General features: G+C 36.6%; 5 protein-coding genes across 5 annotated transcripts; 1 reads left to right on the top strand and 4 right to left on the bottom strand.

Annotated features, from left to right (window-relative positions):
- Window positions 1–302: 302 nt before the first annotated feature.
- LOC112058210 (uncharacterized) lies at window positions 303–2319 on the bottom strand. Its single transcript, XM_052882522.1, has 4 exons — window positions 2082–2319; window positions 1784–1939; window positions 1261–1427; window positions 303–985 (listed from the first exon to the last, which is right to left on the bottom strand). The coding sequence occupies exons 1-4, from the start codon at window positions 2091–2093 to the stop codon at window positions 427–429; spliced, it is 894 nt and encodes a 297-aa protein (XP_052738482.1). The 5' UTR covers window positions 2094–2319; the 3' UTR covers window positions 303–426.
- Window positions 2320–3977: 1658 nt separating this feature from the next.
- Window positions 3978–5581, bottom strand: LOC112058179 (cuticle protein 8-like). The gene is made up of 3 exons (XM_024098889.2): window positions 5530–5581; window positions 4916–5173; window positions 3978–4319 (listed from the first exon to the last, which is right to left on the bottom strand). Exons 1-3 carry the CDS (start codon window positions 5539–5541, stop codon window positions 4050–4052), a joined length of 540 nt encoding a protein of 179 aa, XP_023954657.2. The 5' UTR covers window positions 5542–5581; the 3' UTR covers window positions 3978–4049.
- A 1640-nt stretch (window positions 5582–7221) lies between these two features.
- Window positions 7222–9917, top strand: LOC128198239 (cuticle protein 8-like). Its single transcript, XM_052882521.1, has 3 exons — window positions 7222–7329; window positions 8792–9016; window positions 9579–9917. Exons 1-3 carry the CDS (start codon window positions 7318–7320, stop codon window positions 9846–9848), a joined length of 507 nt encoding a protein of 168 aa, XP_052738481.1. The 5' UTR covers window positions 7222–7317; the 3' UTR covers window positions 9849–9917.
- Window positions 9918–12070: 2153 nt separating this feature from the next.
- LOC112058173 (cuticle protein 8-like) lies at window positions 12071–13760 on the bottom strand. The gene is made up of 3 exons (XM_024098883.2): window positions 13716–13760; window positions 12855–13241; window positions 12071–12417 (listed from the first exon to the last, which is right to left on the bottom strand). Exons 1-3 carry the CDS (start codon window positions 13725–13727, stop codon window positions 12148–12150), a joined length of 669 nt encoding a protein of 222 aa, XP_023954651.1. The 5' UTR covers window positions 13728–13760; the 3' UTR covers window positions 12071–12147.
- Window positions 13761–17820: 4060 nt separating this feature from the next.
- Window positions 17821–19838, bottom strand: LOC112058182 (cuticle protein 8-like). The gene is made up of 3 exons (XM_024098891.2): window positions 19812–19838; window positions 18673–18897; window positions 17821–18159 (listed from the first exon to the last, which is right to left on the bottom strand). The coding sequence occupies exons 1-3, from the start codon at window positions 19821–19823 to the stop codon at window positions 17890–17892; spliced, it is 507 nt and encodes a 168-aa protein (XP_023954659.2). The 5' UTR covers window positions 19824–19838; the 3' UTR covers window positions 17821–17889.
- Between the last annotated feature and the right edge of the window lie 1722 nt (window positions 19839–21560).

The raw sequence follows: 21560 nt of genomic DNA, 5'->3' as shown, positions 1-21560 counted from the left end.
GAGTTCCAGCAGGAGCGGCATAAATTGAACAGCCTACTGGCGGGAAGCTTGTAAATCCGCCACTTATTCAGTGTCGGATGTACTAGTTATTTAATATTTCGCATACAATAATTTTATGTTCAATATTGATGTGTGATGTGTTTTAAAGATAATTTAGTTTAGACATATGTAAAATACTAAATTGTGAATTCTTTATACCCCCAATAGATAAATATTTAATTGGAGTATCAAGAATTTTAAAGTGATTGCAAATACTCTGTTAAAACAAATAATAAGAACGGTTTAGAAATAATACCTTTATCTTATGTAACAATTTTATTTTCAACAATAACAATTTTACCTACATATTACAATTTCTAAATTCATAAATATTTAAAAAGAATTATATAGTATGACACGTGAAAATATTTAATAAGTTTTTCGGAATTAATAACCTACGTAATATATTTTCGAGTGATAATATGATGATGCTACTTCAGAGTCAGTATGATCATGGTGGTTTTCTTGATGATGGTGGTTGTGTACCTTGTTGTTGTCAATTAGTTTACTAGGATAAGCAGCAGAGTTTTCTACAATAGGCATTGGGCTAACAATTTCTGCGTCTTTGTTAATGTTCTCATCCTTAATGGCAACAGGTAAAGATGCTTCAATTGCTTTAACTGGAACTTCTACTGACTCTGCTCTAGCAGCTTGTTCTACAGTCTCTGTATTATGTTCAGCCTCGACAATCGACTTCTCGGTAGTTTCGGTCTCGTTTTGTATATTCAATTCATCTTCTTTAGCATCGACTTGTTGTTCGTTAACAGGTTTATCTTCAGCATTGTCACTGCTGGCTTTAAATTCTTGATAATGATAATTCTTGCTTGGGAAAAACTGGTTAATCTTGATGCCGCTTCCAATGGGTAAGAAATGTCTTGTGTGACCGAAAATAGAGAAAGCGTGATCGCCATGTTTATGCACACTCTTACTCACCACGGCATTAAACCTGAAAAAAAGAAACAAATAGTTGTTGAAATAAGTAGTAAGAACTTGTCTATTTTAAATCAATTCATATAAATTCAATTAAAAAGTCTTTGATGTATCAAAATAAAAGTGTGTTCTGAAGTGCTTACACGACACTGACACACAAAAACGTGAATGTAAAGTAGTTTATTCTATTTAGGTTAAATATTACAAGACCAATTTTTTCAGAAAAGTTCCAACACTATTAAACAAAAAGCTTTCCATTTAGAAAAGCCAAGAATACAATTTACAACATACCCATTATGATCATCGGCATCATATTCCACTTTCCTAAGAGAGCCATCAGGTTCTACAAGGCTGTACGCCCCTCGAACTCTGTGTCCATCTCTAGTCTCGTGATGTTGTTTGTGATCACCAGTCTTCTTGTCTGATACAGCATATTCAAACTCATATTTTGGATAGGCCTGAAAATTATAAGACGAAAATATTAAACTTACATTTAGCAATCACCTCTTTGTAAATAGAATTGCTTCTTGATAAACTCGAGATACACTTGTTCCGATGAAGATTTGATAGACCAGGCCTAAAAATAAATAATTGAATTTTTGTGTCCAAACAATGATCAAATCAAAATTGTTCAAATATATGAATACTACGCCATAACAATGCTGGCTGTCGATCTCAGTCATTATAATTTTCGACAGATTATAGCCGTTGCTGAAACAATAACTATAGGCTTTAAGTATATTTCTTCATTAAAAGTAGAATCTTTAATTAAGTAGATGATGAGAACTTTTAGAAATATGCCATCGTCACTTACGTATGTATCGTATTTGAAAAGCGGCTTAGCCGGATACAATTTTACCGACTGCCATCCATTTGCGCTATCTGAACTGTAGGACTCTTCTTTAAGTCCATCACTAGTGTCAATTAGGACAGCGGAGGTGAAGCTGACGATGCAAATGAAGATGAACATCTGTAACAAAACAATGTGTTATCAAGGTGGAATCATCCAAACTGTTTTATGAATCTATGTCTTGGTATAGACTTAACTTCTTGGCAAGTAGGCTTATTTAGAAATATAATTTATCAAACAATGTAAAGTGAGTAATATATACCTTAGAGAACATTTTTAAAAACTTAGGAGGAACCGTCGCTAACGGGATGTACCGGCGAACTGTTGATTTACCGATTCATATTTTACCATTTTATACTTTTCTAATTTGTATTATATAAATTCGGCAAAAGCTTATCAACTTGGCTTCATCAATTCGTTTATTGTGTAAGAATAATGTGGATCCGATTCATCTGATAATATCAATGCTTTCTAAATACAAGTTAATGTAAAAATAAAAAAAAAATATTAACTGGTTTTTGTTGTTGTTACACTCCATATTATTATGTCGTGTAAGTAGATCATCGTAATTGTCAACTTTGTCTTAATTAGAAGATTAATATTGTTTTGTCCGTAAGAAATACCTAAATTTTGGTTCCGTTGTACGAGTAACATCAATGTTCTGTTATTTTGTTTGAAATTATTTAGTTAAAAATATAATTACAGATTTTGGTTCGTACGACTATTTATTAAGTACTTGTTGTTTTGTGACTATGAACTGTAAAAAGTGTCAGTAACTATGACATGAATCGATTTAATATAGACTTAAAAACAACGGTCTAAACTACAAGTTGTCTGAGGTACAAGTAACGTAGTATCAGATAACATCTTCAAGTAAATTTAGTTTATCGGAATATGGCTATAATCATCCTTAAAATATTTATAATTTAATTTAGCCATATCCATATTATGCTAGCAACAAAATGAATATTAATCTCAAAATCACGATCGTAGGATTGTTTAAGACCTACCTATTGAGGTTTATTTATTTAGGCTAAAAAGATTTACATGATAAGCTAACTTAATTTGCAGTTTTAGGAAATTGTGATGTACTTTCATTTAGGCTTATCTTATTATGTTTGGTTTCAATTTACCTCATTTTCAAATTATATGATAGGCACTAATGGAGTATTGAAATTTGTTCAATATTGTTTAATTTTAATTTAATTATATTCAACAGATAACTTTTGATTACTAAAGGGGAAGGAAGGGGAAGGAAGGGGAAGATAAAAAAATTGTTTCCAATATTAATGATATATTTGGATGATCATAATGATGCTTGGAAAGGTCATTAAGCTGTTGGATCCCAGTAATTTTTATTCACATCTGAAAGTAATAGTAAGATCCCCGACACCACCCTGGAGAAGAGAGGTGGGTCTAAGCTCCAAATTTCCTCACATGTATGTAGAAAGTCTTAAATCTACGGTGGACCATTAGAAATAGATGATCTACTTTTAGAATAATATATGACTTCACGACCACATTTGATTTAGACACGATCGATTCGTAAAAGAGAGCGAACGCCGGCTCCGTTATCACTCTATATCTTTATAATTCAATAGGTGCGATAAATCCATTGTTAACGACTTCTTGAAACATACTTTCTTTGCCTACATACTTTCAAATACAAAACTACAGCTATTTAAAGTTATATATATGCTGCTTTAAAATATCAGAGCCCTAATAGTGAGCCCTAGTAGTTACTGATACAAAGAAATCTTTCAAAAAAGCTAAAAATGAGTTAAAAGTGATTTAAAACTTAGTTTGGTACTAAGGCGTTATATTAAATAATAATAGTCTTTTTTCGCTGTGTTAAGGCAGCCCGTTTTATTTTAACACTGGGTAAGTTGTTGTTGTTAATGACAACCATGTAGGTACGTAAGCAATGCATCTCTAAATAAATATAATTGGTGATAAGTACAAGAACATTTTGATGTTTATAATTATCATGTATTGTGCTTCCTTTAAATTTTCATAGAGTAGGCAGTTTATTGATATAAATAATGCGCAAATTATCTTATTCGTATATTGCAATAAATAAATAGTCGGAAGTTATTTTTTATGCATTGGTTGTCTTTGCTTAGTGGTGGTAGTGGTGGTGGTAAAAAAAACTAATGTATAATTGAATTTCATTTCTATATTGCTAAAATAAATAGTTAACAGTCATTTGGTAGAGGGTCTATGGTAACGCTTAGTGGTAGTAGGCGGGGGCGGCGTAGGCAGCCTTGACGAGCACGGGCGCGGCCTTGACGACAGCGTGAGCTGGGGCGGTGTTGTGTACGACGGCGTTGAATCCGTTGTGGTCATCGGCGGTGTATTGCACGGTCCTGATGGAGCCGTCGGCCTCGTGGAACGAGTACGAGCCCTTCACGACGTCGCCGTCGCGGACCTCCTGTTGTTGCTTGTTGTCGCCGGTGTGGCCGTCGGCGACGGAGTAGTTGTACTCGTATTTGGGGTAGGCCTGCAACAATTGAATAACTTACTGGAGTAAATCTTGCACTAAACTGGGAAAAAGTATGGTTATCGTAATTATTGCAGTTTTGATGTCATTAATTTCTTTTACTTTGACTCTTGTTGAATTATTAATATTTAAATAACAGTTTTTATTGTAATTTATAAGGTAATTTAATACGATATATCATATCCATATACAGTGGCAGGTTTTATAGATGACATAAGAGAATAACTAGATGGCATAACTAGCCATTATTCTTGGTGTTTGGGGACTATATAAAGACTTTATCTGTTGATAGTTCACCAACATCAAATACATTAGTAGTTGGTAGACTATTAAAAACCAATGTATGTGTCGCCCTTCCGTCTTCTGTAAAATTTGCCGCTGCGTATAAATATGGTATTGTTACATTTTAAATGATCGCAAAAACTGTCACTCAACTGGATCATAATGTTGTGTTATTTTCATTAGTCTAATGTAAAACCTGTTTCTGCGTATATGTATGGCATTACATCTTTAAATACCGTTAAAACTGTCACTGATCCAGTGAAAAGTAAATCAACTAGTCATTAGGAGAGAAACAATTAGGCATAAACACTTACGATCTCTTCTGGTTGAGCGATCACTTTGGCAATGGGGGCATGGTACGCGATAGGAGCGGGAGCGGCGTGGTAGGCGATGGAAGCGGGAGCGGCTTGGTAGGCGATAGGAGCGGCGATGGCCACCTTAGCGCCGATGGCTTGGGGCTCGTCGTGGCGAACAATGCTCTGGGAGGAGACAGCAGACGCGGGCGAGTATTTGACAGCCACTGGCAGGAGTCCAGCGGAAGACACCGCCACAACGGCAAAGAGGGTTACGAGCTGGAATATAAATAAAACATTAAATTATTTGTTTATTGCTGAGAACATGAAAATAAATTGATTATTTCCCATTAGTGGTAAACTTTTGCAAAGCAATAGATATTTATTCTATTTTCAAAAAATAATATTAAACTACGTAAAATTAAAAATAAAATTGAATTTAATGATGTAATTTTTTAATTAATAAAACATCAGAGAAAATTGGCTTTGTCGTGATTTTCTAGGCCGGAATGCTTTGACAGTACATTATTACTAAATTTTATTTGCATTTATTATTATTAGATGGCAAGATATTTTTTTAAATAAATTATTCAAATTAATAAATCATATTCATAGTATATGAGACGTGAACTCACTTTGGAGAACATGTTTGTTTGTCTCAAAATGTTGAGGTATGAATGATAAGTATGTGCCCTAGATCAAGAGTTTTTATACTCGGTATACAATTATCAGATTAGTAGTGGAAGCTGTCAAACTCGCTCCACGACCTTAGTCATAGCAAGTTCAATGATTGATCCATTCTCTTGAAATATATTTAGGCAATTTGCAGTAGGCGTATATTAACTAATAATAGTAATGAAATATTTGTGTGCGGATAGTTACGGGAATTTTTATTGCATCGTTTTATCTGATTGATTCGTTTTATTAACTGTTTTATCGTATTTGTTGATCTATTGTCAGATTTTTGAGGTCCTTGGTTTGAATTATGTATTCAAGCAATCATTTATACTAGGCTATTCTAGACCGATATTTAGATAACTAGAATATCCCATAATTTATGCCTTTAACATTAGGTATCTAAACTGGGAAAGGAAAAAATGTCCAAATCGATAATTTGTAGAACTAAGTGAAAAAAGTTGTCTATTTCAAATTTTTTATACAACAAACTTGCACTTGATAACAATTATAAAGTTATGATGTGGTCCAAAAATGAGGACTAAGCTTGAGCATGCTTATCTCCTAATGAAAGCACGCTCAAACTTACTTTCTCATTTTTGGATCACAGCATAACTTTACATATGGCATGATTGTTATCTTGCTTCAAAGGTGCACAATTGAATCCTGGCAAGAAATACATTAAGCGGTAAATTTTCATCATCATTTTTTTTTTATTCTTTACAAGTTAGCCCTTGACTACAGTCTCACCTGATGGTAAGTGATGATGTAATCTAACATAGAAGAGGGCTAACTTGTTAGGAGGAGAATGAAAATCCACACTCCTTTCGGTTTCTACACGACATCGTACCGGAACGCTAAATCGCTTGGCGGTACGTCTTTGTTGGTAGGGTGGTAATTAGCCACGGCCGAAGCCTCCCACCAGCTAGACCTGGACCAATTCAGAAAACCTCAATCGGCCCAGCCGGGGATCGAACCCAAGACCTCCGTCATTAAATCCTCCACGCATACCACTGCGCAACTAGGCCGTCATGATTAGATGATGAACGTTCACAGCTGGCCATTGACAGGGATTTCAAAACACCACAGTATATAGCTGCCTGCATCCAGCAGCTCCCTGCAACCTGCTTGATGTTATCGTTATTCTATTTAGCTATTCTAAGTTAGTTAGGATATTATCGTCGTTAATATTGAAATAAGTAATACTACCTACTAGTAGATGATCGCAACTTCGTTCGCGGGTAATCCAGCGGGAACCATGGATTTTTCAGGATAAAAGTAGCTTATATCCATAATGTCCTATATCTTCCAGTGCTGAAAGTCCCAATAAAATCGGTCCAGAGATCAGGTCAAACAAACAGACAGACGGACAGACGGAAGCTCTCGATTCCTGTAGAAAGCTTTCTCGATTCCTGTAGAAAGCTAATAATTTAAGTGTAAAGAAGAAGTATAATTTTTTCATGTACCTATAAAAAAATAAAAAAATTAAAAAAAAATCTCCTCTTTCATAATATTAAAAATGTATAAGCCATGTTCTCCTGCATATCTTAAAGCGACATACCAATCATTTTTGTAGTGCTTCATTAGAGAACGTTTGTCTAAGCTTGCAATGACCCGAGACAGGGTCAAAATTAAAGCCTGCATATCAAGTTCCCCTACCACATTGCGATAAATGAAACCTCTTTCAAGTATATAAACTTAATACTACAACGTGATATTATCAAACATCTATTGTTTTAGAATCAATCATGTTCGCTAAAGTGAGTTGAAATAATTATTTATTATTATTTAAATCGAATTTCGGTATAGATTTTAGGTTTTACTGTGGTTATAGTGCGATAAAAGTTCTAAAAGGAAAATAAAGTTTTTAGTGCAAAAACTCAGTGATAAAGCAAGCATAGTATAAAACCTTAAAATTCAGTGAAAATCTTTACTTAGACTAAAGTTCATTCTCATCATCAGATTTTTTCTATTGGGCACCAGCTCGAGTAATATCATTTACGGCTGAGTGCCGCAGTGGGTAATGACCCTATTTGCATTCGAATTCGTGGGTTCGATTCCCACAACTGGAAAACATTTGTGTGTGTGTAGGTGGATGTTTTCCAGTGTCTGGGCTAATGACACATGTTTTATTTATTTCATCATATACCAGACAAGTTAAGCTGTGTGTATTGTGAAAAAAGAAAAAAAAACATGGCTCCTCTCTCATAGTCTAGTGATAATTGACTAAACCCACCACGCTAATGAAGTATGAATTATTACTAAAAACTTACTTCTTTTTTTCATTGAAAGAGTGGATTTTAAGCACTTCTCCAGTATGGGTTAGGCTTAGAAAGATTTCTTAGAGGCTAATTTTGTGTGTTATATTTCAAACCAATAACGAAGTGGTATGTAAGCATACATATTGATATGTATTACTCAAGCCTTAGGTATTTATTTTGCAATATTTATACGGGCAACTTATATAGAGCAACATATTGTGCTCATACTAGTGACAACATTGAACTTCTTACATCTTTCAAACAACAGTTAATCATAGGTGCTGTGTGCCTAGTGGGAGTTTTCAATATTTTCATACTGTTACTATCACGTTGACGTTTACGCAAAATATGGAATTGAAACAGTTGTACAGTAGTGTCACTAGATGGCGCTGTTTCAATTCCTTAGAAATTCGCGTTTACGTTACGTGACGGTAACAGTATCAAACTGCCACTAGGCCCTCTGATTTTAATAATACCAATAATGTTAACTGTATGTCACGTTTCTTATTATTAATTATTTAAAATATGTAAATTTTAATTTTGAAGTCTCAATAGCTCCACGGTAAAAGCTTTGGACTCATGCCGGAGAGATCATGGGTTCGATCCCACCCATTGGATTATTTTCGTATCCATTCCCAATACATTTCCGACTAATTGGAGGAAAACTGGAATGTTGATCATATTATATAAATATGGCTAATATTCTATTAAAAAATAATGTGCCTTAGACCACACAACTGAAGTAAAATATCTATTAACGTCCGTTCACATTACCCAATTACACTTTTTGTAACACATTCACTAGTTACTCTCCAAGTTAAGCATGCAAAATACTTAAAAAAATTTGGTATGGGTGTATTATGTACTTTTTCCTTCAAAAGGCTTTGGCTAGCAGTAGACTAGTACTAGCTTTAGTAGCTGATGTGATGGTGATAATATAAAAATATAATATTTTTTATAGGTAGTAACTCTCTGCGCTGTAGTGGCTGTATGCTCCGCTGGTCTCCTGCCAGCGGCTGTGCAGTACTCCTCCGCGGCAGCCGTGTCCTCCCAAAACATTGTCCGTCACGACCAGCCCCAAGCTGTCGCTGCTAAGGTCTTCGCTCCCGTCGCCTACCATGCCGCTCCTGCCCCAATTGCCTACAGCGCTCCCATCGCCAAAGTGATCGCTCAACCTGAAGAGATCGTAAGTAATCATAATTATGACATTTTAAATTGTATCTTTAGTCATTTAAAAATGTATAACAACAATTCAGTATTCAGATCAAATGTTTCTTATTAGGTCCAAAAATACCAGGGCGTCTTTGGGAACTGCGACTATGATTCAAAAGTATTAGTAATTCTTTATATTTACGTTCGATCAAATATTAATAATATGACAGTGTAATCTCTAAATCGTTTTAGACCTAAGATGCGATACCACGACATTCTAATCTCTTGATGAGAGACAGATAAATTTCAACCAATAGCAGAGGAATCAAAAATATTGTTCACTTTTTCATATTATGTTGGTACGAAAGAGAGAGCGATCTTTAAACTTTGCAGCTATTTTTCGACAATATGACTTTTTCTCCTCACAATATAGGTCGACCTACAGAATTAGGTAATAGCGTAATAGGTATAACTAGACTATTAAAGTATCGTCTGTGGTGTCATCATGAAAGATCGGGTTATAAAGTTGATATATAAGCCTATATACTTTTGCAAAGAAGGAAAACAGTTAAATTTTAATTGTTTTACAACCACAGGCCTACCCCAAATACGAGTACAACTACTCCGTCGCCGACGGCCACACCGGCGACAACAAGCAACAACAGGAGGTCCGCGACGGCGACGTCGTGAAGGGCTCGTACTCGTTCCACGAGGCCGACGGCTCCATCAGGACCGTGCAATACACCGCCGATGACCACAACGGATTCAACGCCGTCGTACACAACACCGCCCCGGCTCACGCTGTCGTCAAGGCCGCGCCCGTGCTCGTCAAGGCTGCCTACGCCGCCCCCGCCTACTACCACTAAGCGTTACCATAGACCCTCTACCAAATGACTGTTAACTATTTATTTTAGCAATATAGAACTGAAATTCAATTATCAATTAGTTTCTTTTTCTCCTTAAAATTTACCTAATAATCGGAATTTGACTCTTTATCAGCCATGGATGTAAAGTTATAGGCACTTATTTTATTCAATAAACAGACGTGTGAAGGTCGGTTCTAATCCGGATCGCCAACTATAATGTCTGTTATTGTACAGTTGTTCTTTGGTAGTGGCTAAACACCACCCTACCCTATTATTTATGTATCTAAGACCCTACCTAAAATATCTATGCTAATGTACAGCCACGTTATATTACACTAGCTGACGCCGCGCGGTTTCACTCGCGTGGTTCCCATTCCCGTAGGAATACGGGGATAATATATCCCCGATAAATGGGTGGTTTATAATGGTTTATCTAACACTGAAAGAATTTTTTAAATCGGACCAGTAGTTCCTGAGATTAGCGCGTTCAATCAAACAAACAAACAAACTCTTCAGCTTTATAATATTAGTATAGATTTTGGTAAGACATCACATAGAGTTCAATCTTTATTTCATATCAAATGATAGTCAAGATCGTGATAAACTCAAACGCACAAACAAACATAAATTACCTATCTTTGACTCTATTCTAATTCATGATTTTCCCATTTATGAATTATAGAAAAATCCTAACACAATTTCTCACGAATTCTTTTCAAAATGGAATAAACATACCGGATGGTAATAACAACCCTCCGTTTCCAGAGGGTATGGGTCCAAATCCAGTCCGGGGCATGCACCTTCAACGTTTCAGTAGTGTGCATTTTAAGTAATTTAATATCACGTGTCTCAAACGGTGAAGGAAAAACATCGTGAGGAAGTCTGCATACCAGAAAATTTCCTTACTTCTCTACGGGTGTGAAGTCTGCCAATCCGCGTTGGGCCAGCGTGGCGGTATATTGGCCTAGCCCCTCTCATTCTGAGAGGAGACTGGTGCTCAGCGGTGAGTCGAATATGGGTTGATAATGATGATGATGATGATACCTTTTGTATCATTTTTACAAAAAATATCACGTAAACACAGTTATCACCTAGTACGCTTTTCATGGAAGTATATAACTATGAAAAAAAATACATTTTGTCCAATGGATACCTGTATTATTAGAGTAATATAGTTTCTGTTCCCGATACTAAAGATAAATAAAGATACTATTTAGTCAATACTACCTTGCCGATAATGTATTTCTAATGTAAAATAAGTCCAGTGGTTTGGCAGCATATTCCATACAAACAAACAAATAAACAAAAAGGTCTTGTCTATTTGTAATATTAGTATAGATATATTTTGCACAATGCAGCAGCATTTTTAACCTTTGTCATGAAGTTCATATTACGACATCAGCTAATATGAGATATGAATCAACTTTGCTTGTCTGTCAGCCAAAGCTGTTATACTTTAATATTCTTTGGGCGTAGTCAACAGGTCAAAACGAACATTGATCTATAGCATTTACGCTGAGTAAAGGCTCGCGCACACTAGATCTATAGTTATCCGTTCACCAATCACAAGCCAGGCGGGTTTGAAATACGGTTTGCTCTTGATTGTGAATGGTAAGATATAGGACCTTGACCGCAGACGTCAACCTCAATGCATATGAGGCTTTAGACTATGTTGGTCAATCGGAAGTAAAATGTTAACCACTTATTTATTTATTATCTTTACCTTTTGTAACTGTTCTAGTATTAGAATATCTGCTGTACATATACGAGTATTATTTATTTTTTATTCTTTATAAGTTAGCCCTTGACTACAATCTCACCATGTCAATAGTTAATTTGATGTAATGATGAAAACCAAATGAAAATTCCTACATTATTTTTTGTAATAAGGCCAAGAAAATTAAAAACAAAATGCGGAAAATTGCGTATAGTCATGTCCATATTATGTTCATCACTAATAAGTTGGTGAATTAAAAAAAAAACATTTGCAATGATCTGTAAGTGTCCTGTCCATTTCTAATGCTGTAGTTAGAATTTGTGTCCTGTTTATTCCTGTTGTTTCTGTTTTCGTGGAGATACTGGGATAAAAAGCCCATGTGTTAGCCCAGATTGTAATCTCTTAACCATTTGAATCATAATTTAGAGCTTACTAAACCGACTTAGTTTGTATATTGTAATATTATGAAACTAAGGTATTTTTCATGTAGATAGAAAGACAGAAATCATTAAACTTATTTGTATATTTTTAAATAAATAAACAGTCAACAATCATATCAAAAGTGGAGGGTAAAGCGATCGCTTAGTGGTAGTAGGCGGGAGCGGCGTAGGCTGACTTGACGAGCACGGGCGCGGCCTTGACGACAGCGTGAGCTGGGGCGGTGTTGTGTACGACGGCGTTGAATCCATTGTGGTCATCGGCGGTGTACTCCACGGTTCTGATGGAGCCGTCGGCTTCGTGGAGGGAGTAAGATCCCTTGACGACGTCGCCGTCGCGGATCTCCTGCTGGGACTTGTTGTCGCCGGTGTGGCCGTCAGCGACGGAGTATGAGTACTCGTACTTGGGGTAAGCCTGCGTGATTGGAACAATATTAATAAATTCATAACTTACAAAGTATAACACTATTCAGTTTGTATGAGGCTCTTTTTTAACGATTTCTCTGGCGCAGTTGCTACGAGTAGTACTGTGGTAACAGGGATCGTTTCGGCCAGGTCAGTTTGGATAATTGGATGGTCTGGTCTGGTGGTGGGCATCGGTCGTGACTAGTTACCACCCTACCGGCAAAAACGTACCGTCAAGTGATTAAGTGATCTGGTAGGATCCCGCAGAAATCGTCAGAGGTATGAGTAAAATAAATTTGTACCTCTTCCAAGTAAGCCCGCTTTCATCTTAGACTGCATCATCACTTAACATCAGATGAGATTCAAGGGGTCATTGAATAAAAAATTACGAATAAACATTCTTGACGTCAAAGAATATTGCTTCGTAGATCTTTTGAAATTACTTACGATTTCCTCAGGTTGAGCGATAACTTTAGCGACAGGTGCGGCGTAGGCGAGGCGGGCAGGTGCGGCGTGGTACGCGATCGGCGCCGGGGCAGCAGCGTAAGACAACGGAGCGGCTACAGCCAGCTTGGCAACTGGGGCAGCATCGTGGCGCACAATGTTTTGAGATGAAACAGCGGCGGCAGATGAGTAACGGGCGGGCGCGTGGACGGCCAGGGGTGCGCTGTAGGCGACGGGGGCGGCGGCTGGGGCGAGGAGCTTAGCGGCTAAGGCTGGCTGGTCGTGGCGTACGATGCTTTGAGAGGAGACAGCAGACGCGGGGGAGTAGTGTACGGCTGCGGGCAAGAGTCCTGCTGAGGACACAGCCACTACAGCGCACAGGGTTACTATCTGGAAATTAATAATGATTAATGATTAGCAACTACGCTAGTACTAGTCTAACTTAACTTAGTGTAAGTTATCTAGTTACCGATAGGTCAGGTTGTCGCAAGAGAAATTAAATTTCTTAAGACTATTAACTAACCAAACAACAATATTTTATAATATCCTTTCTGTAAAACGGAACAAAACATCGAAACAATTTGAATGATATCAATAAAATGTCTGCGCAGACATTTTATGTGCTTTCCGCGACGACAAAGATGTAAGCACTGGTTTTCAATTATTGGTTGTTACTGTAAGTTTCCTAAAAGAAACTGTTTTTTTGTTAGACTTATGTTGGACTTCAACATGATCTTATATTCGGTAGCCGAAAAACTAACTACCTGCACGGGTTACATAAAAATAGTAATGGTTTTTCATACTTAAATTATAACGAAATTTACTTAATATGTCATCAATACATTATTTTATTAGTAAGCTTACTTGAGAGAACATATTGAAGAATCCAGACACGAGATGTGAATGATGTTAGGGAGTTGGTAGCGCCGGTTTTATACTCTTGAACCCGAATTAGATTACTACAGATGACAAGTAGTGGAGGTTGTCAAACGGGCTTAAAGTTCAACCTTGCTCCGGGTCATAAACGTACGCATATATCAATCCATTCACTATATTGCATTTAAGGTGATTGCAACATTAGACCATTTTTACCATTGTAGGCGTCCGATCTACTTAAAATTTATTAAAAGATTCGAGTAGCCTTAAATTTCAAAGCACAATTTGTTTGATATGATAAATTATTGTCGTTGTGATAGTAAAACGAATAATAATTCTTAGTTCTTAACTCATTAACATGTTCAAAAATAAAGCTCAGATTAAAGCTTTAAGAACTCCACGATTGTGGGCAGTTTCAATACCGGTCCAAGAACTTAGACTCTTTCTCGTTGGACTATTGTCGTATTCGCTCCTAACAAAGTAGTAGGATAAACTTATGTAGAACGAAAATATTGGTCATTTACGGTTGCTAGAAAAACTTTGGAGCTTGAAGATTTAAACCTGTTTCTAAGGTTGATGGACATAATATGACAGCACATTAGGACGCAGTTTTTTTTATTCTTTACAAGTTAACCCTTGACTACAATCTCACCTGATGATAAGTAATGATGCAGTCTAAGATGGAAACAGGCTAACTTGTTAGAAGGAGGAGAGATCCACACTCCTTTCGGTGTCGTCACGACATCGTACCGGAACACTAAATCGCTTGACGGTACGTCTTTGCCGGTAGAGCCAGACCTGGACCAATTAAGAAAATCTTAATCTGCTCAGCCGGGGATGGAACTCAGGACCTCCGTTTTGTAAATCCACCGCGCATACCACTACGCCACGGAGGCCGTCAAAAAAAGTTTAGAAATATTGTCTGCGAAGTGTTGTTATAACCGATGCCAGTTAACAGCAGTTGGCTTTATTGTCTTTTCATCTATTAGGTATTTTAAAAATGTATAGGTAGGTACTTAAAATTGTCTTACGATAACTATTTTGTGTTCCAAATTTGCGGAGGTCATATTCTAAATCTTACACCTAAAAGTGTTCACATCCATAGTTTGGATGATGCAATAAATCTGTTACACCATTAAAGTAATTTACCTTGTGACCAATTAATGTCAAATGAGATCAACGGTGTACTGAAGAAGAAGTATTTTAATACTATTTGGACCACGTTAAATAATTAAAATTTTCTTTCACTGATGTCATTGATGTCTGTACGCTAGATTTTTTCTAAAGGGCTAAACCAGGGTTCTTTACCACTTATGACTTGTGATGACATAGTTAATGCCTTGTTTGCTTAGTTTGCATTTATCTGCCTCGTTGGTCCAGAGGTTAGCCTATTTGGCTTCGAACCTCGAGGTCTTGGGTTCGAATACTGGGTTCAGTCACGGAATACCTGCTGAGCTATTATGTTTTCTAAGAAATGTTTAGTAAAAACTATCAGTTCGGAGTTGGAAGTTGACGGCATTACATGCCCGTGCCTCGGACAGCAAATTAAGCCGTCGGTCTCCATCATTATTATCAAAAGTCTCCATTATTAACAGCCCTCCATCGAGGGCTGGTAATTTAACATTATCACCCAAATCTTGCTAACCCGCATTAGAGCAGCATGATGATGATGATGATAGTTAATGCTTAAATTAAACTATTCTTCGCGCAAGAAAATTAGAGAAATAATAAGGCTTCCATGTTTTCATTCAAGGTATGGAACCCTAAAAAACCCATCTTTAAAAACTTTTTAAAATATATCAATATTACTGTAATTTGTAGATACACAACGTGGCTATTAAAAATGTTTGTAACCTTTTAAATAAGATTGAATTAGTGATAATACGTGTATGTATTTATTTACAGTGAATTCGCATACTGACCTTTTGTTTTAAAATCAAATCGGAAGGCCGAGTATTGCATTTTCTAAACTAGATAAGTAGCTGACCTAAGTCGTGCCCACGGGCTACTTGTTAATGTATATTATTATTTTATTAAGTATTTTAATGATTCGATATAAAAACAACTATAAAGCTAAAATTTGTCCTAATAGATAAAGTGGACTACGATGTCTAGACGAAAGGTCTACCACGAAGCTCTATGACTGGCGAGGAGAGCATAATGTGTCATTTATGCCTCACAAAAGAATACGCTTTTTATCTGGATAATGGGTCTGAATCCTTAAAATCTTACACCACCATGGTCCCAAATCCATAATTTCTTACTGTACTTATCTATGGTAGTGGTCTGCGATTCCATATTCAAGACAACCTTTACCAACCTGTCTACCAGATGAAAAGTTTTTTATCAAATTAAATTTATCAATAAATAAATTGTCAATGGTGGGTTGCCTAAGTTCAGTACAGAAGATTATTAATTATCAATAAATAAATTCCCAATGGGTTGCTTAAGTTCAGCCCGGAAGATGATTATCAATAAATAAAATGCCAATGGGTTGCTTAAGTTCAGCACAGCAGCTGATTTTAATTTTTTTAAATTTAGAAATAGACAAATTTTAGCCAATGGCGGCGCAACCAGATATACCTACCCCTATATCTTTTGTAGGTACGAAAGAGATGGGACTGGAACAATCCCGATACCATTGGACAATATTTTGTCTATTTCTCTTTACTTGGTCGCATCACGCATGTTAGCACTGCTGTAACTAAAATGCGACTGAAGATATATCTCGTGAAGAGAAATAGACAAAATTTAGTCAAATGCGGCGAAGGTGTCCCAGCCCCAGCCACTCTTTCGTACTAACGGCAATTGATTTCTCATTTATTTATTATTTATCACTGCTATTTTCAAGAACTGACGTCAAAAGTACCTATCATCATCATCATCATTATCAACCCATATTCTCACTCACTCACTCTCACTGCTGAGCTCGAGTCTCCTCTCAGAGAGAGATTAAGCCAATAGTCCACCACGCTGCGGATCCCAATGCGGATTGGCAGACTTCACACACGCAGAGAATTAAGAAAATCCTCTGGTACTCAGGTTTTATCACGATGTTTTTCCTTCACCGTTTGAGACACGTGATATTTAATTTCTTAAAATGCACACAACTGAAAAGTTGAAGGTGCATGCCCCGGGCCGGATTCGAACCCACACCTTCCGGAAACGGAGGCAGAGGTAATATCCACTGGGTTATCACGGTTCTCTGAAGTACCTATAGTAGTGTACTCTTATATATAGGACGTACCTATAGTATCTCAGAATCGATAAGGCCATACTGCAGAGCAAGCTCTTGGTGGATTATTTTGGCTACTTGATTAAGTTTATGCAAGGCAAGTATGCGCCGTTAGCAACGTAAAAACACCCGGACACAATAAGCTTGAGGGACTCCCCAAGACGATGACACGCTCGGCGGATGTCTATTGTTTAGAGCGCCATCTTTCATAAAATATTTCCGGTAATTTCTCGTCTTAATAACTTCTCCTATAATTGCACAGACAAAAATCCCGGTTTCCCCAAAGAGGTCACCGAGTTGCAAGCAAGATATAGATGTTATTTGATCTACATCCGGCCCAATAAGGGCCTGGTACAATCGTCTCAACTCTTAACTCCTTGTTTTTCTATAATATTACACGACCTAAGTTACTAAATTCTATAGGCTTACGCCAGTTCTTTTTGCCAAGGGACAGCGGGGTAAGACCCTTGTCCACTGCAACGACATCAACGACATCCTGAATTCCTATCGGCAATTGTTATTATTTGATTTTTTTTGCAGAACTTTGATTTATCAGAACAATTCATAGTAAGGATTTAGTTACTGTGATTGTCCAAATTATCTGATTTCTAAACCCCAATTAACATTAATATTATAAAGAGGAAAGATTTATACATTTATATTTATCGTATAAACTCAAAACTACTGGACCGATTTGAAAACTTCTTTTACCAATAGAAAGCTATATTATCAGGAAGTGACATTTATTACAATATGCTCATTGAAATGGGAGCTACACGAGTGAAACCATAGGGTTCTGCTAGTTACTTAAAAAAGATAAAGGATGAAAGACATACTCAGACATATTTTAATTTCATTTGTATATTACTATAAATATTGCTAAAATAAATAGTTAACAGTCATTTGGTAGAGGGTCTATGGTAACGCTTAGTGGTAGTAGGCGGGGGCGGCGTAGGCAGCCTTGACGAGCACGGGCGCGGCCTTGACGACAGCGTGAGCTGGGGCGGTGTTGTGTACGACGGCGTTGAATCCGTTGTGGTCATCGGCGGTGTATTGCACGGTCCTGATGGAGCCGTCGGCCTCGTGGAACGAGTACGAGCCCTTCACGACGTCGCCGTCGCGGACCTCCTGTTGTTGCTTGTTGTCGCCGGTGTGCCCGTCGGCGACGGAGTAGTTGTACTCGTATTTGGGGTAGGCCTGAGAAACAAAGGAAAAAATATAGGCAAATAAGTTGATGGTAAGCATAATATTTTGTAGCTTTGGAATCTTGGGCTTTAGGTCTGGGTCTATATACGAGTAGTTATGAATTATTGAGTTGACTTTCTTTCAGATAATTCTCAGCCGTTTCTTAAGCCCTCAATATCATTATTTAGTGATCGTTTCAGAATAAAAAATAACACTCTTAAAAACGCCAATCAGAACCAATGCAGCGCATTATTATCGCCTTCATTTGACTCTGTGATTGCTTGACTATGACTTACAGCCGCCAAAAAAATTTATGCGTCTGAAATTTCATCTTACTGAAATGCTGAATACCACGTTGTACTACACATTATTTACTGTAGGTTGATATCTTATTCGTAATGGATAATCTTAACCTATTAAACTAAACGTCCACAAATTGGCAATTGCTGACAGCAAAATGAGGAATTTTAGTTAATATCAGGATACAAATTAATAATATAAATAGTACTAAATAAACGGGCTTACAATTTCTTCATGTTGCGCGACAACCTTGGCGATGGGAGCGTGGTAGGCGATGGGAGCAGGAGCGGCGTGGTAGGCGACGGGGGCTACAGCGTACTTGGCGATGGCCTGGGGCTGGTCGTGACGTATGATGTTCTGTGACGAGACCGCAGACGCGGGCGAATAGTGCACAGCAGCGGGGAGAAGTCCAGCGGAAGAAACCGCCAGGACAGCGCAAAGGGCTACCAGCTGAAAATTTACAAACATTTATAACACCTATAGTTTTCCTATTCACTAACATTGAGAACTAAGCATAATATATTAAAAAATAATTTAGTCTTTTTTTATAATACGAAGTAAACCAACTAGATCTTATTAGTAATCATAAATCATGTCATTTCGTATTCACTATTTATATAATGCTAACTGATCAAAATTGAGTTTATATGTAGAAATGTCATCTGGCTACTGACTTCCTTCGTGGATATCATGGATATTGCCCAGTTGACATTGTAATTTTCTTTAGCTATGGAATACTAAAAATGCGGTTGCTATTGATTTGATGTTAATTATATTAGGTGGCAAACATACGCTAAATTTAGTGAATTGGCTGACATGCGTTAATGCTATATCTCATGAAGAGAAAAAGATATGTCGATCAACAGCGCCGAGCCGGTAGTATAGCTATATTTATTTATACATTATTTGTACACCACAACATAAGAAAAAACAAATAGTAAGACAGAAGAAAGTACAGCACAGGAGTAGCTTTCTCTTTTCGTTGGAGCGAAAGAACTGAGACTGGGACTTCGCCGCTATTTGTCGACATTTATCTTTTTATATTGGATCCAGTTTAATATTATTTGTTTTAAATTGCATATACTAATCGTACATATTTGACACGCGTAAACTCCATTCTCGTGGTATTATCGGGATTAAAAAGAAAGTTAATTGCTATTTAAGACTAGAAGAAGAAGAAGATATTTTATCTAATGGAGTGACACCCGACTTTGTTTTTATGCTGGGATATTCAGTCTCAAAAAGAAGTGGTGGAACAGAGCTTTTGCACTGCAATTGCACTCATGTAATTCATTAAAAATCTTTATCTAAGACATTTTCGTAATTTCCATCCGACTATTATTATTATTGTTCACATAACTTACTTTTGAGAACATTTTCTTGATTGTTGTGTCGTATTTAGGCACTGAATGATATCTTTGTGTTAGTCCCGTGGTTTTATAGTCACTTTATCGGCGTCATCGGCTCTGATTTTGAAGTTACTTGATCAGTAAGCGTCCTTGCCCCGGGACAAATTTGACAAATCTATTTCACATTCACTATGTTACAATTGCATAACAATAATATATGAATAATTATGCTCATAAGTCAAACAGACAAAGAAATTTCAAGTATCGGCTTAGGTATACTCAATAGTTATTCATTGTACATTGCGAAATTTTTCTTTTACAGACAATAAATCAATCAAGTCTATCTTTTGTTTTTCTAAACTTAACTAATTACTAATATTTATACAATGTTGTACCTAAATATACGAAAAGAAACAAACTTTTATAGCTATTTTTGTATTTTTAGTTCAGAAAGTTATTTAAAAAAAATATTTTGATATACTACTGATAAAAATTAGATGAAAGTGTTTGTTATATTGTTAAGTCGAGTTATTATAATATTTAGATGTTTCATGCTAGATACAATATCCTTTTCCTTTTTAAAAGTAAATCGATGTCGGGCACGAATATTTTCTTATATTTTTTAAAATGGATACGTTTGATGCGTCCGCTTTCTGGCGCCTTATACTCGCCATGAGCAATTTGTCCGTGCGCAATGTTTACATGTATCTTTGGAACTTTAGCGTAGTATGGCTTTGATTCATAGTTCATTTTAGTATTTGCCATTAAAGGTAATCCTTGCATAACATGTCTGAAAAAATAAAATAGAATTAACGTTTCTCCTCCTTAGAAAGTGATCTATAAATAAATTTGTTTGAACGCCTGTCAAATAATTATTAAACAGTAAAGTTTTAGTAGACGCCGAGCGGTTTGGGTGTTATAAAATATAGCCTATGACAGTCACAAAAATAACGTGGCTGAATTTTCCAAATAGATAGACAGATATACTTTATTTGCAAACCAAACAAATACGAGTGAAATAAAAACATATCAGCATACAAAAGATGGCCTCATCGCTAAGTAGCGATTTCTTCCAGGCAACTTTCGGCTTAGGAAAACTTAAGGGCACAGCAGTTAACAGCCAGTGGCGTAAAACCCACAGGGTAAATTAGTAGGATTACTCCCTACAGAGATTACCCTACAACACTACAAACTTTAGCTCTTTTATAATATTAGTATATAAAACATTGGCTACTTACTTGACTGATCTCCGAGGACTTTGAAAATTTGATTCTGGTGGATTCCTTAAAATTGGAATTTTTGGTTGATGCTTCATAGGCAGTATTCCATTCCAATGAGGCAGATGTATTTTTCTTTTCTACAATAAAATAAACATATCATTAGCAGTTTCAAATTATATAAAGCAAATAAATTGCATCATTGTTTCGGCCTATGTGGCTTCAGATCTCGCGGTCCTGGTTTCGAGTCTTAAGTAGGGCTATTAAATATTGAGAATTTCTTTCTTATTTGAAGTTGGTGATATATCCCCGCACCTCGGAGAGCATGTTAAACCATCGGTCATTATAATTAATATTTATTAGTAGCAGTTCCAGAATTATCATCTTTAATCCGCTAGCCCGTATTGGAGCAGCGAGGTGGGTATAAGCTTCTAGGTCTAGCCCTGAAGTGGGATGTTAATGATGATGATGAGCAAATTGTGTTAGTTTTATTAATTTAAACCTCGCTGTTTCATCTGGAATACAGGGATGAAATATAGTCTATATT

Source organism: Bicyclus anynana, chromosome 7 (assembly GCF_947172395.1).
Source record: "Bicyclus anynana chromosome 7, ilBicAnyn1.1, whole genome shotgun sequence".
NCBI lineage: Eukaryota > Metazoa > Arthropoda > Insecta > Lepidoptera > Nymphalidae > Bicyclus > Bicyclus anynana.
Note: the sequence above shows the minus strand (reverse complement) of the source record. Positions and strands in the feature narration are given on the sequence as shown.

What these genes read in the sequence shown, in the direction of transcription:
- LOC112058210 (XM_052882522.1), bottom strand. An exon ending in TTTTCAAATACGATACATAC is followed by an intron (nt 1,428 to 1,783) that starts GTAAGTGACGAT and finishes TATAATTTTCAG; the next exon opens with GCCTATCCAAAATATGAGTT. An exon ending in GATGCCGATGATCATAATGG is followed by an intron (nt 986 to 1,260) that starts GTATGTTGTAAA and finishes TCTTTTTTTCAG; the next exon opens with GTTTAATGCCGTGGTGAGTA.
- LOC112058179 (XM_024098889.2), bottom strand. An exon ending in TCGCTCAACCAGAAGAGATC is followed by an intron (nt 4,320 to 4,915) that starts GTAAGTGTTTAT and finishes CAATTGTTGCAG; the next exon opens with GCCTACCCCAAATACGAGTA.
- LOC128198239 (XM_052882521.1), top strand. An exon ending in TCGCTCAACCTGAAGAGATC is followed by an intron (nt 9,017 to 9,578) that starts GTAAGTAATCAT and finishes TTACAACCACAG; the next exon opens with GCCTACCCCAAATACGAGTA.
- LOC112058173 (XM_024098883.2), bottom strand. An exon ending in TCGCTCAACCTGAGGAAATC is followed by an intron (nt 12,418 to 12,854) that starts GTAAGTAATTTC and finishes CCAATCACGCAG; the next exon opens with GCTTACCCCAAGTACGAGTA.
- LOC112058182 (XM_024098891.2), bottom strand. An exon ending in TCGCGCAACATGAAGAAATT is followed by an intron (nt 18,160 to 18,672) that starts GTAAGCCCGTTT and finishes TTTGTTTCTCAG; the next exon opens with GCCTACCCCAAATACGAGTA.